General features: G+C 39.5%; 1 protein-coding gene across 2 annotated transcripts in view; it reads right to left on the reverse strand.

The window, feature by feature from the left end:
- frmd3 (FERM domain containing 3) overlaps positions 1-19014 on the reverse strand; it is a 70894-nt gene that overhangs the window by 50184 nt on the left and 1696 nt on the right. For both annotated transcript variants that reach the window (XM_084729556.1, XM_084729555.1), the window contains exon 2: positions 1503-1607. In XM_084729556.1, the coding sequence (XP_084585682.1) occupies positions 1503-1607 (105 nt within the window). The remainder of the gene's footprint in view (positions 1-1502; positions 1608-19014) is intronic.

Consider the following 19014-nt stretch of genomic DNA (forward strand, 5'->3'; position numbering starts at 1 on the left):
TTTGTTTTGCCTCTGACTTTAGAGCCTTTATTCTACTGTAGAGATTTCTTTACTGCATTCTGTTGTACTTGTGCCTTTTGTGCAGTGACACCTCTCGCTGCTATTTGCTTGCTATTATTCCTTTCTCCTTTTGCATTTTAAATTCAGCTAGAGGCTGACTGTGCTTCTGCTGAGACAAAGCAGCTGGTCTCTTCTGTGTGTGGGCTGTTTGAAATATGGAGACCGATCTTGTTATTATTTGTCACTTGAACTTGTAATATACTGTTCTGACTGCCTCCTGATTAATATCCAGCAATCCCAGTTTGGCCATGCTGACTCAGAGGAGCCTGGTAGTGGGTGTGATCATCAGTTTCTTCTTTTTTGTTCTTCTGCTTTGATTATGCGCTGCCATGTAATTATTTTTGATGGGGTAAAATTTGTATACACTATAAATATAAATATTATAAGTAGCATAAGGGGATAATACCAAATAGACAGATGGTAAAGCCGCTGTGAAGACTGCAGTATCTTAAAAGGGATAGTTCAATTGGGGTGGGGTTGTATAATGTTCTTATCAATAGTCAGTGTATTACTTAGAGTAGATGGTGGTCGACATACTCCCAGTTTGGAGAAGCAGAAAGAGTACCAGCGTAGGCTATATTTGGAATATTTTCATCACTTTACCTTGCCATCAGACAGGCTTTTCTGACAAGAAACTTATTTCATAATTGCCAGATATTGCTCTTTCAAACCCAACAAAATTCCATTGGCAAAATCCTTCATTTTACTTTGCAGAAGACATCAGTTGCTGCTCTACTGCTGCCTTGAACTGTTAGTTTGTGTTATTACATGACATTGGTGTTTTAAACAGTTTGGATTCACAGAAGTCACATAAGTCACACAATAACACAAACAAACTAACTGATCGAGAAAGTGGTAGACCAGCAACCATTATGTTTTGGGAGGTAAAACTACTGATTTTGGCAATGGCGTTCGGTTGGTTTGGAGAGAACTATATTTGTCCTGTTTAACAGCAGTTTCCTGTTGGAAAAGGCTGTGCAGCAGCATGGTAAAGCAGGGAAAATATTCTAAATATAGTGTACACTTGAACTGATACAGAGTTTTTAAAGGTGGCTAAAATATGTTTTGCAGCTGACCCCGTCCACAGCAGTACATTGTTTAGCTTCTGTTATGCTGGCACTCTCTCTGCATTTTCAAACAACCACTACTACTTCTATTGTCGGTTAGAGATGTCAATGACTATTAATTTATTGATTAATTGTCTATATTTTCTGTAGTCTAGAAATGTCAGTAATTACACCTCATTTTACATTGTTTTGTCTGGTGGAGTCATTTGTTGAATAAGGAAACTTAAACTTAAAAAAGTCTGACTGCTTTTAGTTGTTCTCTCTCTCTCTCTCTCTCTCTCTCTCTGTGTGTGTGTGTGTGTGTGTGTGTGTGTGTGTGTGTGTGTGTGTGTGTGTGTGCGTGCGTGCGTGCGTGTGTGTGTATGTGATAGTTACCCTCTGTTTCTCGGGGTCCACATATCGAATACCAAAGTAGTCTTTCTCAAGCAGGTTGTAGTGGTTACACACATGGTCCAACAGGAACTGGCCTTTGGTGTCTCTCTGTAAAGCCAAAAAACACATTAAAGTTATTTTCTGATCAGTCAGCATCCGGTACTTAAATGTGAGCAATCTTTCCATCCACACTGATAAATCCCATAAACCTCTCAGCTGCATGTGATACCAGCTGCACTGCTGCTCCATAATCACAGCAAACAGTCCCCTCTTGGGTGACATTTCTGTGATGCACATATAGTTTAATCAGGGAAACACATGTTAATGGCACTTTTAGGTCTCTTGGTGATGATATTCTGCTGTGGCCATATTCCAGCCTCCTAACATGGTAGTAAATACAGTCCATATGCAGTTTATAAACACTGAGCAGACAGAGAGATCAATAATCACTCTGCATTTATTACCTGCTCCTCAGTCAATATCCTCTCATCACGTATGGACAAAGAAATGGATTGTCATGCTAATGAGTCTGTACCAGAGAAACAACACTTTTAGATGCATGTAAGGTGTGACTATGCATGAACACATGCATATTTGCATGGATGTTGCATCTGTATCAACTGCGTCTCCATACACACCTTCCTAACTTATCGACTAAAGCTGTCAATATTCCTTAGAATGCTATTTTGTTGAATTATATGTGTCCCCTCTAGTCTTGTTAGGTGTGTGTGTGTGTGTGTGTGTGTGTGTGTGTGTGTGTGTGTGTGTGTGTGTGTGTGTGTGTGTGTGTGTGCGTGTGTGTGTGTTTGTGTGTGTGTGTGTGTGTGTGTCCTATAACTGCTCTATAACCTGCTGATGAAGGTGGATTCTGTGCTCACTTAAGCAAGACTGATTGATTCAGTAGAAAATCGTCTATTTGTCCTTGCTGTGATTTACTCACCTCTGGAGACACATGCACACATCCACATTAACACACACACACACACACACACACACACACACACATGCACAACAACAGCTGTTTCTTTAGCCACATCTTGTCAGCAAAAAAAACAGCAAAAAACATGTAAAACTGCCAATCAACACTTATCTCGAGACATCTGCACGGTGACTGATCACTTCATTTACGTGTTTAACTGCATTAACAAAGTCTTATCATGGCTGGTTTGTCCTAAATGCCTGTTAAACTGCATGATGCCGCAGTCCTGGTTGTTTTTATTGACTGTGAAGCATTTTACACACTTCCCTGGTACTCAAGGTGCTTCATATTTTCTGCTAAGAGCATCTCACTTCCCTCTGGTTTACTCTGAGTTGAAAATGATTGAGAATGTGGCAGAGATGCATCAACATCCCTGTAAATATTTTCTCTTCTGTCAAACTGCTGCCACATCAGCAGTGGTTGGCATGTTTTGGTGTTCCTCAGCAAGGAAGCTGAGGACATTAGCTTAGGTTGACAGCTTTGTTTGCTAATTCTATGTGCAGACATTTGCAGCTGATACGCACCATAGGATAAATGATTGACAACAGCTGACTGTGCAGTCAAATGGTCAGAGCAGAAGAACACCTCCGGCACTCCCGTCTGGGCAGGCAGTTTATCAAACTAAAAGCCTTGAACCTTAAATGTCCAATATAATCAGGCATGTCTTCAAGAATGTTCAGCATTTACATTGAAACAGCAATTTGTTCAGACCAGTTTGATTGCAGAAGAACATATCAAATAAACTGGAGTACTTCTGGTATTTATTTTTGGTTTAATTTTCTATATCACTTCTGGTTCTGACAGTCTCATTGTTCCTTTCATTCACAGTTTCCTACATCACCATATCTGGCTCTGTTCCAACTGGTTCTCACTGGATACTGCTAAATGAAATCTTGTCATCATGTCTTTCAGACCTACTATTGTGCAGCCCTCACCTTGCCCATCACCACCACAACCTTCAGGATGTGTCCATCCTCTCTCTCCACCACCAACAGTGTTTACACTTCCTATCTTGAAAGTGAATGTTTTGACTATTTCTTCAGTTCTCCGGGGTCTATTATTAACAGGAATGACTATGCCCCCAGACTATGCAACCAAAAATGTAAAGTTGATAACACCAACGTCATGCAAAGGCTTTGAGCCACCCTGAGCCCCAGATTCTTGCTAATACACAGCCCTACCAAGCGCCACTAAATCCTACATACTGGTCTTTTAACTGTGTGTCAGTCAACTCTCATCAGCAGTCATATTACTCGGTCTTACACAAACATGAATTCCTGTGCGTATGCTGTGTTTGGTAAGCACAGCTCTCACATAGGAAACCTTTTAAATATATTTCTTGGTGAGTCATGCTCAATTTCTCAGTAAACAATCTGTTCTGTTCTGTAATTGCAGTATACTCGAGGTGTTGACGGAAGAGTCAGAAAGCAAGATAATTCCTGTAAATGTCACAGCAGCATCTCAAAAATAAAAACAGAAACAGCACAGTGGCTGTTTCCTTGACTGTACACATACCAGCATCAACACAGCAGCTTTATGTTACAAACTGATCAAACATCATTTCGCTAAATGCATAAAGGACCCAGTGTTGTAAAGCAGCCAACAATTTGAGGTCAATGCAATGAACAATGAATAAGAATTAAAAATAAAACAAGTTCACAATACACAGGAGGAGTTCATATGTGGGCTAAGCAAACAAATGCACTACATAGAGCACATTATCATATCAATATTTAATTAACAGCCATTCCCAATCGTTCCACTGTTTTTACTAGTAGACACAAACAGTATAGCATAGATGTAGGGCAGTAGCACATTATTTATGTAGCAATGCATGACAGTAATGAGATTACTTTCTTCAGTAACAAGTAGGGAATACAGCTTACAATTGCAATACAGTTATCAATCATAGTAACACTCTGTGACCAAAAATGCATATATCAGTTTGGTTTGTGTTAAGCAGTATGCTAACTCCTTATTTTGAACTTGCCCTTTTTAAAGGTCCGGTGTGTAAGATGTACAGATTTATTGACAGAATATGGCAGAAGTAAAATATAAAAATCATAACTATGTTTTCGTTGGTGTATAATCACCTGGTCTGGATAAGCATGTCATTGGCTTGGCCTATTTCAGGCAGCATCCATTATCTGTGTATTACCGTTTTCAAAATCCCTGTCCCTACAGAAGCTAGTGGTTGTTACCTTTTCTTTTGCATGGATTTAGTCATTTTAATGTGACAGCTCCCCACAGTGGTGGCTGCCTGTGGGGTAGGGGAAAAAATAAAAAGGGCACCAGCTGTACACGGTGGGACACCAGCATGGAAAAAGTTGTGATGCATTTATGGCAAAAGAGCCCCAATCCAACCTCTCAAAACCCTTCCTGGTGTATATTAAACCCTTGAGTCCACCAGTTCCTTCCCCTGTGCAAATGTTCCACCAAAACAAGCGGCCCCCAGTAACGATTTTGCAGGAGCACTGTCGCTGCATCCTGCGCTTGTTAAACCATAATGTCTTCTTTTCAATTTCTAGATGATTTTGAGTTGTTTAAACTTTCCCCACACTATATTCAAATCAGTACACTTATATGGATGTCCCCGGTGACCTTTGTTACATCACAGCAGTAACAATCAGCTGTCAGTGATCTCTGAGACAGCGTGTCCCTATTGGCTGGTTCAGGTTTACTGTTATATCACTGTGACACAGGAGTAAGCTGTAAATCAAGAGTGTGTCCCTGTGGGTGTATTCAATCATCTCCTTGCTGGCCTACCTTTGATGTGTGTGTGTGAGTTAGGTAAAAAGTCAGCGTTTGTCTGCGTGTTTGTGTATTTGTCTGTCCACATCTCTTTAGGATTTTCAGCTGATCCGTGACAACAGTGTTACTAAGCTGTTAAATCTGAAGAGCAAACAGACAGACACACACACCGAGGGAGGAGGAAAAATAGAGGAAACAGAATGAAAACAGCCACGCTGCGAGCCGTTTCTAGCCAGATCATCAAACGACACCTCTCGTCTGTCTGGCTCTCAGGGCAGACACTCGTAGGGAGAAGAGAGGCGGACTGACGCCAAGAAAGAAGAGAGAGAAACAGACCAGACAGAGTGAAGCAGGGCCAAACACGCTGAGAAGCTGAAAGAGAGAGTAGAGCTAAAAACAGAGTGGATAAAAGAGAGATTGACTAAGACGAGAGAGGAAGAGAGATATAAAGACTCTGTGTCATGTCCAACAAGGGCTGAATACATATTTTATATATCCAAAGGCTGGGCATTAAAAATTAACCCGGTCATCCTGTCTCTACATGATCTCACCTAATGATGGCAAAGTGCTCTCCTCTCTGCTGCGCTTTGACACACACACACATACACACACTTTAAATAGAGCCTCAGTGTGGAGTGTATTCAGTTTAGCAGAAGCAAAGTGCACTTTGACGTGTATGTTCCAGTGTGTCTATCCATCCGCTACCATTTTTTTCTCCATAAAACAACTTCCTCAGAGCCAGCCGAGTCCAGACCAGACCGAGCAAACAAAAACTGTGAGGATAAAATAGAAAACCATGAGCATGGTGAATATAAAAACACACATGCCATCAATTATTTATTCAAACATCTATTGTAAAGTCACAAAAACATCTGCTAAACTCAGTGACATCAAGTAAAGTTTTGATCACCATAGTGAACAGTGATAAATCCCTGTCCAACTGAAAAACTGGGAAAGTTTGAAGTTTGAAAACACGTAGCTCTGTTTTTATGGCATTTCCAGAATCCTCAGACATAATACAATGAGTTTTTAACTGGTTATGAAACAGTCACAATTTAATACCACTGCCTCTGTATGACCTACATAAGCAAACTAACCATCATCGAGGAGACTGGTTATTTAATTTAACATTTACGTTACGTTAGCCAGTTAAAAATAAACAGGAGCACAACACAACAAAATATAAATTTTCTTATAACTGCTTTACATTTAACCAACAATCCCATTTAGGGGCTTCAGGAACAGACTATGGACATATTATTATTATTATATTGGACATATATTCTCTCTCTTTTAGCTCTATTTTTGGTCTCCACCAATTCCTGAGGGAAATACCTGGCTCTTTAGCTGCTAAATGTTCCACTGTGTTCACCAGCTAGTCACTAACTGTGTCTGCTTTGTAAGGTAGAGTGGAGCACATTTGAGTGATAATTCTCTAGATTTGTTTTGAAACCCCTGTCACATTGTGCTTTAGAGACTGATTTGTCTATCTTGATTTTAAAAAGGTTTTTTTGGTTCACTGCATAACAACATAAGTTTTTGCATGTTTCCCACCTCAAAATGATTCATTTTGACCTGTGTTTTTGATCACTGGATCATTGGTGTTTATTTGACAACCAATATGCTAATTGCATGTTAGCTGTGAGCTAGCCAGCAACGCAACTGATTCACAGATCGTGTCTGTGGGTGTGTTTGTGTTCAGCTCAGCCTCTGACAAAGCTCACCACAAACTCTTTCTGTTACTTCCTTCCAGTCATTGAGTCTCCAGTTTTTATATGATTATGATGCAAAGTCAAGCTTTGGGATAAGCTCAAAGTTTTTGCTGAACATTTGTAATATATTGTAAAATTGTTTTCCCAATTACATTATGCTGACAAATGTAAAAGTGTAATTGTTTGTATATAAACATAATTCCAAGGAGACAGTGTTATGTGTTGTCATGTTTTTTTCATATTTAAAAAGCTAAATTACCAATAAAATAAACAGTAAACGATCAAGACTCTGTGACCATTACGAGTGAAGCACTAGGACCCTGGGTGCCCTGGCCCAGTTAAACACCGCTTGTTGTTTAATTAATATGCATGCCAGCTCAATTATGACTGGTCCTTATCGACTTCAGCGCGATTCATTTCATGACACGGCATACCTAATTGGTTGAGCTGAAATGCTGTGAGGAGAAAGAGCGTTTAATTCATGCAATGTCTGTGTGAAGGGAACAACACACACTCAATATCTGCACAAACACACGGAGGGGTGAAGGAGAGGAGACATAGTGGGACTTTAACGATAATGATATGCCCCTCTTTACCTCCACACAAAGCAATTTAAAAGCCTAGTGGCTGCCTTAAAGACAAATGCTACACTAATTCATGGCTTTTTCTGTTCTCACTGCAGTAACTCTTCAGGGAAATGGAGATTTAAGACAGTAGTTGACCAATTTGCCAATTTATTTACCAATTAGAGTGAGTGTGAGCAGGGTTTTATGTATATGTGACAACATTGTCCTTCTATTATTAACAGTGCCAATATTTCTAAGGCCAGTTTGTGTTTACCACCCAAAACTCAACCCCTGAGGCAACAAATGGATCGATCCAGAGGCTCGACCAGGATACAGCAGAGACAAATCAATGTGCCGGACGTGGGGTGTGAGAAAAGCAATGCAGAGGATCAATGTAGGAGATAAGAACTGAGGTAAAACCTTTCTTCTCTTTCTGTTTCTCAGGATGTAGACACATTTTTCTGCAAATTTCCTTAAAGGGATAGTTCAGATCTTTTGAAGTGGGGTTGCATGAGGTACTCCATTATAGAGAAGCAGCTGATGTAGTGGTGTAGGAAGCTCATCAAAGAACTGCTCTAAAGAAACAGCAAAACATATTTTAGCCACCTTAAAAAGTCAAATCAATATCAGTATAAGTGTACTCTGTATTTAGAATATTTTTACTACTTTACCATCAGAAGGCCTTTTTAGAATCTCCAAACGAACAACACTCTATTTGCCAATCAGTAATTTTACATGGTTGAACACAGGAGTTACTAGTCTACTGCTGCCTTACCTGGTTTAAATGATTAGTTCAGATGCACCAAAGTCACACAATAATACTATCAGGCTGGCTGATTGAGGTAGTAGTAAACCAGCAACTCCTGTGCTCTGCAAGGTAAAACTTCTGTTGTTTTCCAAAGAAGTCTGGTGTCTTTGGAGAGAGCAATATTTGGCTTATATAACCACAGTTTCCCATCAGAAAAGACTGTCTGACTGCAAGGTACAGCAGTGAAAATATTTTAATTTCTATATATTTTAATTCATTTTTATATTTTATTTTCTTTAGCTGATTGAAATATGTTTGCTGCTGACCGTGTCCACAGTAGTTCATTGCTTAGCTTCCTTCAGTGGTAGTTCTGCTGCTTCTTCAAACTAAGGGACCTGTCAACCACCAACTACTGTCAGTAATACACTAAGTATGGATAAGTACCTCATTCAACCCCACTTGAAAACATCCAAACTATCCCCTCAACATCCAGTCACACTCAAGACTCCATGACTGCTGCACCATAGCAGCAAATGGAAACATACTAGATGTGTCTCTTTGCACACATTTTCCCAAACTTCATCTTCTTTGGAGCTCTACTACAAATTAAAATAAAGTTCTGTGGTTTTGAACAATATTTGGCTGCAAAGCATGAGTTTGTAATGACTCACAAACAGGTCAGTTGGGTTTAAAGGGCTATTTTTGACAATTTTAATGACTAGACTTCTAGAAAAAATGTGGGGGATAGTAATATCTTCAAACAGATTTTAAAAGTGAGCCACAGAGGCATGATGCAAATACAAATGATCCTCTGACACCATGCTGACTACAAGACTGGAAAAGAGAGGCACAAGATCAAACACTTCCAGTCAGAGAGCTGAATTATGGAAAACATCAAACTTATAATTAGGAGAGCGACCTTTGGATGAAGATGCCTGACCTCATCACCACCTCTGTAACAGTCTCCCATCGTCACACATTTATCAGTAAATGTTTGATTAGAGAATACAGTCTGTCTCGGTTTATACTTGTAAGAAGAGGAGTGAAGAAGAGAAAAGGCACAAAGTCGTATATCAGAATTAAACCCACACAGCTGTAGTGTTATTGATCTCATGGAGAATGTTGGGTTTGACCTCTTCAACCACTGACCCACAACAGTAATGGACTCTTGCCTGGAGCTACAGACCTGGCATATGGAAGGACTTGTACTTCCTTTATCATCAGTCCCAAAGCTACAAAAAGAGAGTAAATATTCCTGTTTCTAAACATTGTAATAGTTTACCTTTTACCATTATATAATCCAATTCAAGTTACATTTTTATCCACTCTAGACACTCTATAAATAACAATGTCGATGTATTGTTTAGTTTAGACTGAAATATCTCAACAGCTATGGGATGAACTGATAAAAAAAGACATCCATGTTCCCCAGAGCATGAATGCCACTGATGTTTCTTCTAATGCCACCATGAGCTTTACATTTGTGTCCTTGAGTCAAATGTCTCAAGAATTACTGAATATATTTCCATGAACTTTGGTGCAGACATAATCTGCACGCTCCCATTTGGTGCTGCTTGGACCCCAATTATAACTGCTTGGGCCTGTATGTGTTATTCTTGTTTTAAAGGACCAGTATGTAGAATTTAGTAGCATCTAGCTGTGAGTTTGCAGATTGTAAACACCTCTTCTAAGTTTACCCTTCCTAGTGTGTATGAGAAACTGTGGTGGCTGCAAAACGTGCAAGAAGTGAAATAGGCCCTATATAGAGCCAGTGTTTGGTTTGTCCATTCTGGGAAACTTCAGTGCCTGTAAGCCAGCCTCCATGTAAGAGGGTCTGTGCCCTCTGCAGATATAATAAGCTCATTCTAAGGTAACAAAAACACAACATTTCTTATTTTCAAGTGATTGTACCCTGATGAAAACATGAATATCATATTCAATTTCTGCCATATTCTGCTAATAAACCTCTGTAAATCTCACACACTGGACCTTTAAACTATGAAGCACTTTGTGATTTTAACAAGTGTAAATTAACTAAATCTTACTTACATCATCATTTAGTAAATATCTGTTTGTTTACATACAAGTAATAATGTTCAAATGGATTATATCAGTATGAATTTAAGAAGTACTAATCCACCGTCATATAATATTTTAAATCATTTTATTTATAACTACTCTTTCAGTTGTAATCTTACAGTTTAAAATAATCCATTTAAAAAAACTATAATCCCTCTTATCCCTGTGAGCAGCACTCACTCAGCGGTGACTGTGACCTTGTCCCAGTGTGGAAGGAGACAAACCAATTACCTTATCATCACCTGCAATGGTGCAGAGATGCTCACACACATACACACACACACACACACACACACGCACACATATGACCATAAAGCCATGCACACATTAACACACATGATATAAAACATGTCAAGTGCACCCCAGTCATGGATGGCCACACAGACTAATAAGCTTAGGGGGCCATAAATTATCAATATATGGAGCAGAACCAGTTTTTATTATAATGGAGCTCCATCACTCTTGCTCTGTGAACAGCTGGACACTAACTCATACAGGACAGCAGGAGAGAGAAAGAGTGATGATGATGATGATGGTATGACTGTGGCTGCGACACTGCTGTTATGAGTGGGTGCACACGGAGGGTGCATTGAGGCAGCTGTCTTATCTTTGCTCCACAGGGTGTTCAAATTTTTGTGGCAAACAAACAAACAAACAATCCACGACAGAGAAAAGAGACTGTGAGTGAGAAGAGAGTTTGAACCTGTGAGCTAATGTGAAAGGTCTGTTTGTATGGTTATTTGAATGTTTTTGGCACAATAAGTGTGTCTCTGTCCGTGTGCGTTTGCCACTGACTCTCCATGGTTCTCATGTCTAACAAGAGTGCTGAAAATCTGTACTCATGTTCAAGTAATTCAGATGAATTGCTTTAATTTAAGTATGTGTTTTAACAACTATTTATTGCCTGCCTAGAGGAGTGAAATAAGGATCAACCTAAAAATAATTTTCTTTCTTTCTCTTTTTTTAAAAAGTAACTGTATAATTCTAAAAGTCCCATAGATTTCAGATGTTATGTTATGAAATGACCATGTTTTCTCCGCTGTATAGAAATTAATTCATGCTATACTCTAACAATAACCTGATAAACTTGGCCAAGTAGTACAATTTGTGCTTGTTGTATGAAAATATCTCATTTTAAATATATGTATGCAGTGGTTAACTTCACCCAGCATGGTGACAGTGAGTAAGACGTCCGTCCTCCAAAGGGATAATCTGATACTGACGCATCCTTGAACAAGACAATGAATATCAACCAGCTCTCTGTGTGACCTCTGACCTACCTCAGTGTTTCTGCTTCTTACTTTCTCTTCTCTGTTGTTTAATTCTGAATAATCCTCCTTATTTCAGCTTTTCACCTCTTATCAACAATTGGCCTGTTTTCACACTTCCCCCTTCTCTGGTTTACCCATCCTTCTTTTTCTCCACCTTGTCTTCCTTTTTCAGAATCCGCTCATGTCTGCCAGTCTCATTTCAAATCTGTTTCATGTTTTAATCTGCTTAATCTGTTTTTCCCGCAGCCGCTCCACCTCGTTTTCTTTCCTTCCCACACCCTGTTGAGTTTCTGCTGTCATCCTCGCAGCTCGTGTAATGTGAGCGACCATGTCATCCTATATTTTGTCTTATCAACCATCTCTCTGTCTTTTGATGTTTCCATCCCTCCCTCCATTCGATCCCGCCGTCTCATCTCTCGCAGCTTCCTCTCAGTAGTGAGCACAAGTCAGAAAAAAAGGCTTATTTCTCTTTAGTCATCTTCAGAGAAGCATCAAAGAGGTGCCGGCGAGCAGGATAAGAATAGAAATCTGATGCTATTTATAACTTGTTCCAAAGAATGCCTACCAGCCAAAACAATTGCACTGCCTCAGCATCACATACACACACACACAGCCACAATGAAGCTAGTAAATAGAAGGGCAGCACCACCTCAGCTACACACATACCTCTCCTTGACCGAGTAAAAGGCAAACACAGTGAAAAACAATACCAGCGTTCATATATGCATCTTTAAAGGAATGGTTTGGATTGTTTGAGGCGAGGTTGTGTGAGATACTTATTAATAAACAGTGTATTACCTACAGTAGATGGTGGTCAATATGCCCCCAGTTTGGAGAAGTTGAGAGTAGAACCAGCATGGAAGCAGTCAATGCACTGCTGTGGACAGGGTCAGCAGCAAAAAGTATTTTAGCAACTTCTAAAAAGGTCGACCTAGAGCTGGGCAATATATTGATATTATATCGTATTGTTATATGAGACTAGATATTGACACAATGTGTCATCAATCACAGTCTATCAGTTTAAGTGTACACAATATTTAGAATATTTTCAACACTTTTCCATTAGACAGCCTTGTCTGATGGGAAACCACCATTATAGAAGCCAAATATTCTCCCCCAAACCATTCAAACTCCACAAGTGAAATCAGTCATTTTACCTTGCAGAACAAGAGTTGCTGGTCTACTGCTGCCTCAATAGGGAGGAAAATTCACTAAATAATAGTCCATTGGGAGAGACACCTAATTTTTTGATACCATCTGACTTTATGTTTGTCAATTTAAAAGATAATTTTACAAGCTAAGAGAGTCAACATTTGTTGTAAAACTGCTGATGGACCGTGAAGATACACTATACACCCAACAGTCACCTAAGTAATGTCATGAGTTTCTCCCTCCAAAGGCTAACACTGGCCGCTGAAGCTGCGATGTGTGTGATATTTTGTATTGGGATGTAGTCACACAGGTAATGGTTTTTGCTCATCCCTCTCTGTTTCTTCTAACTGGGAGCTTGTCGACTGGCATCCACTGTGGCTAATACGATGACTATTCATCCATATCTCATGCAACCCTACATCAAAAAATGCAAACTCTCCCTTTAAATAGACCGTACGAGTCTTGTATTGATAAGGTGACTCCCACAGGAATAGAAACAGAGTGATCAGCAGGATATATTTCAAGCTTTCAAAAGCTCAAGTTATCTTAAGCTATTTCTGTGCTGTGCAGTCATTTCTTGTTAAGTACGGTGAATTAATGTCCCTAATTGCAGAACTTTGGCTCAGTGGCTGCTTTTAAATCTTTCATGCCAGCGAGCCACGGCCACCGCACCTTCCAAACACACACACACACATACATGTGCACACGGACACACACTGGTGGTGTAGCGCATCGCTGACAGCTGACTGATGTTAGCCTCATGAAGAACAGTGATCTCTCTTAATTATACATGAAGTGTCACAGAGAAGGAGGAGGAGGGAGAAAGAGAGGAGGAAGAAGATATAGATGAGAGATGTAAAAATAGAAAGTGCAAAAAGGTGGTCGGAGGAGAAAATATGAAGCTGAAAGTGGAGCAGAGAATAAGTGGGGTGAATGAGGGAGCAGGAGGGAGCTCAGAGGAGACGAGGGAGGGAAAGAGGAGGAGGACAGATGGGAGGATGAGAAGAAGAAGAAGAAGAAGAAGAAGAAGGAGAGAGGAGCTGAAATCAGAGGAGGTCACTGTGTTTTGATCTTGATGTTTCTCTCCTGCAGCAGGTCTGACTTAACATTACCGCTGAACATGAGAGCAGCAGGCTGCACATGTTCAACCCCCCAGGCTGTAGACACACATACAAAACACACACACACACCTGCGCACACACAGTGACACACACACACCATCTCTACCTGCCTTATATTCAGCTGTCAGGCTATTCTTAGAGTCACAGTAAACAACTTCAAAATAATTATTCTCCGTTGTAGGCTGTCGTCATGTCTTGTGACCAAGAACCTGAAGCCTTTTTCAAAAACAACTTTATCCGTCTAAATGTGTATTTATTTATAGAGAAAAAAAAACATCCAGCCTTTCCCTGATACACAGATATATGCACACACACTTTGTTTCCCACTGCATTTTCTTCGCCAGACACTGCTGTAAGGTCTGTGTATTACCATGAACACATCATAGCCTTACTATTTTGTTTTATATTTTATACTTTTAACCATATTTTAAAAGAAGAAATATTAAGAAGTTTACTTGTACTGCTTCCATAAACACAAGGTAGAAAGAAGACAGAATTGTTTAAAAACTAATATTTCTACCCACAGAATATTCTGAAGATGACTGAATTACATTAGCATATGTTCTGTACTTAAGTTAATTTTTATATTTCTCTTGCAACTTTTGTTTCAGCTTACAGTGATCACTCAATAGCATTTTTGAAGAAAAAGGATATTAATTTTGTTTTGTGTAGTTGGTAATTCTGGAAAAGAGTCACATTTCAGCTCAGTGAATTAAATATATGGAAACAGCCTCAGATATGACACATTTACGACACATGAAAACATTTGCAGGATAAAGTGCAGTGTGATTTAATTTGGATGGACTCATATTTAAGTTGGTTGCAAACTGCAAGCTCACCATTATATGCCACTAAATCCTACACACTGCTCCTTTAATGCCCTCTTTATATATATTTGTATATAGTCTTCTGTCTCTTTTATATATTGTCTTAATGTTTTTATGTGTTAAGCAAATCAGTTTCAGTTGCTTTGTTGAAAGGTGTTACACAAATAACCTTCCTTTTTTTGTACTTAGAGTAATGAAATATTATACGATGACCATTCAAGTCATAAATGTTTATCCTGCTTTAGGCAAAGTTGCTTAAAATTGATATTTAAATATATTAAAGGCAAACTACACATAATTTTCCTAAGAAACACTGCTCAGACTCATATAGAAATAAGCTCTCTCAATCATAACCCGCGACCAACCAGAAGTGTATGGCGACCTGCAACCACAGAACCACACCCTCCGCCTGTAACTTACTAATTATCTAAGATTCGTCTGTGCTCTGGACGCTTTAGCAACCCCAAAGCATTTCACATCCTGGGAACGAAACTCAACAATCAACTATTTTTCTGGTGTATTCATAAACGGCAACTGAAAAATCCTACTTATTCTACCTTTAACGTCTTAATTTAATCAGGATAATCCACAGAGGGACCTGGCTAATGCACTCATGTCTTATGCAAAGTCAACTGGCACTTTAGAGGAAAGTTTAAAGAAATAAGGGCATCATGGACTCATGCTAAGCAAATTTTTCACTTGCTCTGAAGCCCACTTTGAGGGCAATTTTATCACAGAATTTTTATGATGGCATTCAATTTAGATAGCCTCTGATCCTCATGCAGAGGAGCAAAATGGACAAGATAAAAGAAATGCAAACAGTGACAATGCAGAGAAGCAGATAAAGAAGGAGCTGGAAGTCTTGGTACAGTGGAAAGAAGAGTGCTGTTGTTAGCATGAGGAGCACAGGATGTCATGAAATATGTAGGAAGGAGCAGCTCAGCACCGGAACACAAAGCCATTAAAGAAAGCCCTGGAAAATGCAGTCAGCTAGAAATATAAATGTCCATTTCCTTATCGTGTACAGATGCACAGACACACAGCTGAAAGCACACACACGCTTTCACCATCTTGGACCTGAAAACCCACAAATGTTCTCTGACACGTACACAGAGTTTAACACACTTTTGTGCTCTCAGAGACAGAAGCAGGCAGGTATACATGCATGTGGAACACAAAGAAACAGACTCTTCCCCTCTGCCCATGTCTCTCTCAGTGCACTTTATGCTGTTTTGTAAATCATTGATCGGGTGCATGTGGAAAAGCAGCGAGACAGTTAGTTTGACATGCAGCGAGTGTTTTCGGCCTTTCAGGGTCAGACAGCAGGGCCGAGGAGGCAGCTGACAACTTCTTCTGAAGGCAGCTTGAGAAGACATGAGGTGCTGCTCTGAGCTGCGTTCAGTCTCAACTCTGTTGGGTTGTCAACAAGCTGCTGCTGTTTTGGAAAATTTGGTGCAGTGCTGAATAGAATTTAATAGAACTGAATAGTGCTTATGTACTTTATACTTTTATGCATTGTTCTCCATTAAAATTGTTTGTGCTTTATAATTATGAGTCATAATTTGGCAGATTTTTACCTCTCTGTCTGGCAGCAGCTGCAGCTCAGAGCTGGAGGGGCCCAGGAGCCACACAGGATCTAATTTGCTTGTGTAAACAGGGGAAACTTTTATTTTCCTTTGTTCAGGCAGCCCACAAATAGCTTGGCATTAAGAATGTCTCAGGTCATTTTCAGTTCCCAAGGGGTGATGAGACGTGTGACGTAGCGCTGAGTGACACATGCAAGTTGAGGCGTTGCTGGTTCATTTTCAAGCAAGAAAAAAAATGGAGGCATAGTCGCAAACTTTCTCTAAACTTCACCCTCTGCATGTTAGCAGATGGGACATGAGCCAAACTAAAAAAAATTAAAGTGCACATCAAATAAATTTTTTCCCAAAGATGGTTTCTATTATTTTAGGTAGTTCTTGTCATGCTTGTTGATGTCTTCATTTTTCTGATAAGTTTGGTTTTAATTAGTTATTTGTGCTACAAAAAAAGGGGTTCGATATCATGATTGACAGCTGGTTGTTTGGGCAGGACCTCAATAGCACGGCTCCAACCCTGATCACTACTGCACAGACTCTGACTCTTCATTTTTGTACAGTGGGAAGAAAGTGGAGATTTGGTGTCCATCTTTATTTACTGTTAGTGGTCTGAACGGGAGGGTGGCCAGACATAACTGCCAGAGAAAATGAAACATGAGCTCACAGATTTGTCTGGTTCCTAGATTAGCCAAAAAAGGTTTCAATATTCAGTGACAATAAAGCCAGCTTTCCACTGAGTTCCACTGATCAGGTTTTATTCCCTCTATGATAGTTTTCCATTTGGCTCAACTTCAGTTTTAAGGTGGTGGTCTGTGCATCAGTTTTTTGTAGGTTTAAAATGACCCATCCATCCATGAGCTATATCCGCTTATCTTTTGGAGGGTCGGAGGAGGCTGGAGCCAATCCTAGCTGACACAGGCAGGAGGCGGGGGTGTACTCCCTGGACAGGTCTCCAGTCAATCAAAGGGCTGACACATAGAGATGGATAAGCATTTCCACCCACATTCACAGCTACAGGCAATTTAGAGTCACAAATTAACTGAACTTGCATGTATTTGACCCGTGGGAGGAAACACCTGAAGAAAACCCACATGCACAGGGGGAGAACACAAACTCCACACAGAAAGGCCCCAGCTGCCGGCTGGAGGTTGGAATCTTATTGTTGTGTGGCAAGAGTGCAAACTCCTGCATTACAAATCTAAGGTTTCATGTCTGGTCCAAAACATTGATCTCCTGCTTATGTTACCAGCTACAAGCCAGGCTGCACCATCAGAAAACCAGAGCCCCTCCAACCACAGTTCAGAGCTGCAGTTCTAAGAAGGTAAAACACAAAAGCCACTAAATGATGAGGGGAAAACAGCAGTTATTAAGCTGTAGGCTATAACAGATCATCTATTTTGCTCAAGGTGTATAACAGGGACATAAAAATAGCTTTGTTCCAGCAGCCATCACTTAGATGAACAAATCATAGCAACATTGCGCTGCTTTTTTATGTGCATATTACCTTATTTATTTATTTATTACAGTGGCAATTTATTTAAGTGGTTGGGTGGTTTTAAGTCTTTGGAGACTTTGAGTACTTTAATCATGTTTGTCTATTGCAAGTCAAATCTACCTACTGATTCAAGGACAGTAACCTGAATCTCAATCAAAATCTGAAATTTTAGTGGAGAGCAGATCACAATCTTGTAAAATCACACCTTTATCAATTTGCTTTTATACTGAGCATATAAGTTTTTTGATTTTAGTACAGCAGTTCACATGCACGCAAACATCTCATAAATACCCCATCCTGCTTGTTTTATTAACTGGATGGCACACTGAACCAGATTTTGACATGAAAAAAGTAAGCAATGGATGGAGGTGTATTTTCAGGAGTGTAGTCATTCATTAACCAATAAAGTTACAGAACTGTGACTACCTGTCATTTTGGGAGAAATAAAAGATTGTTAATCAGTTGTAGACCTTTTATGTTTCTCAGTGTCTCACACTCCCACAGCTGCTACAGATTTGAACCTTATAATTCCAATCAGAGCTGCAACTAAAATGTCAAAAAAATTGTGAACAATGCTCATTACAATTTCCCAGAGCCCAAAGTGACGTCTTCAGGTTGCCTCTTTTGTCCAACTGACAGTCCAAAACCCAAAGACTCTTCATATAAATGACAAAGAAAAGAAGAAAGCAGAAAATCACTGTATTTAAATGCACAATATGGAAATTCTCCCACTAAAGAGATCACTCTCACATTAAAACAATAGCAAAATATGTTAAAAAGACATAGTGAAGTCGTGAAGATCATTGGAGTTGCTCTGTTATTTGTTGAAAAAACACCACAGCTGATGAAAGTCTAGCTAACATGACTGTGGCCGAAATCATGGTCATGGACAAGATAATGTTATTTTTATTCATGTTACATTTAGTCACGTTTGTCAATTTCCTTCCTCACCATCTGACGAATACCGTGTTTTCCTGGAAGTTGGCAATTAGCAACTGGCCAGCAAGGGCTGACAGGAAATGCACACATTTGGAATAATATAAGTTCACAACTCAACAAAATATGTAACATAAAGTACGTCTAGCTTTTTCAGGCATTTTAGTGCAGAGATGTTACATATTATAGCTTCAAGAAGCTGGAACCAGCAAATGTTTGACATTTTTGCATGAAAAATGTCTGAAACACTTAATCAGTTATGAAAATAGTTAGCATTTAATTTTCTTTCCATTGTCTA

This window comes from Lutjanus erythropterus, chromosome 10 (assembly GCF_056507025.1).
Source record: "Lutjanus erythropterus isolate fLutEry1 chromosome 10, fLutEry1.hap2, whole genome shotgun sequence".
NCBI classification, from domain to species: Eukaryota; Metazoa; Chordata; class Actinopteri; order Lutjaniformes; family Lutjanidae; genus Lutjanus; species Lutjanus erythropterus.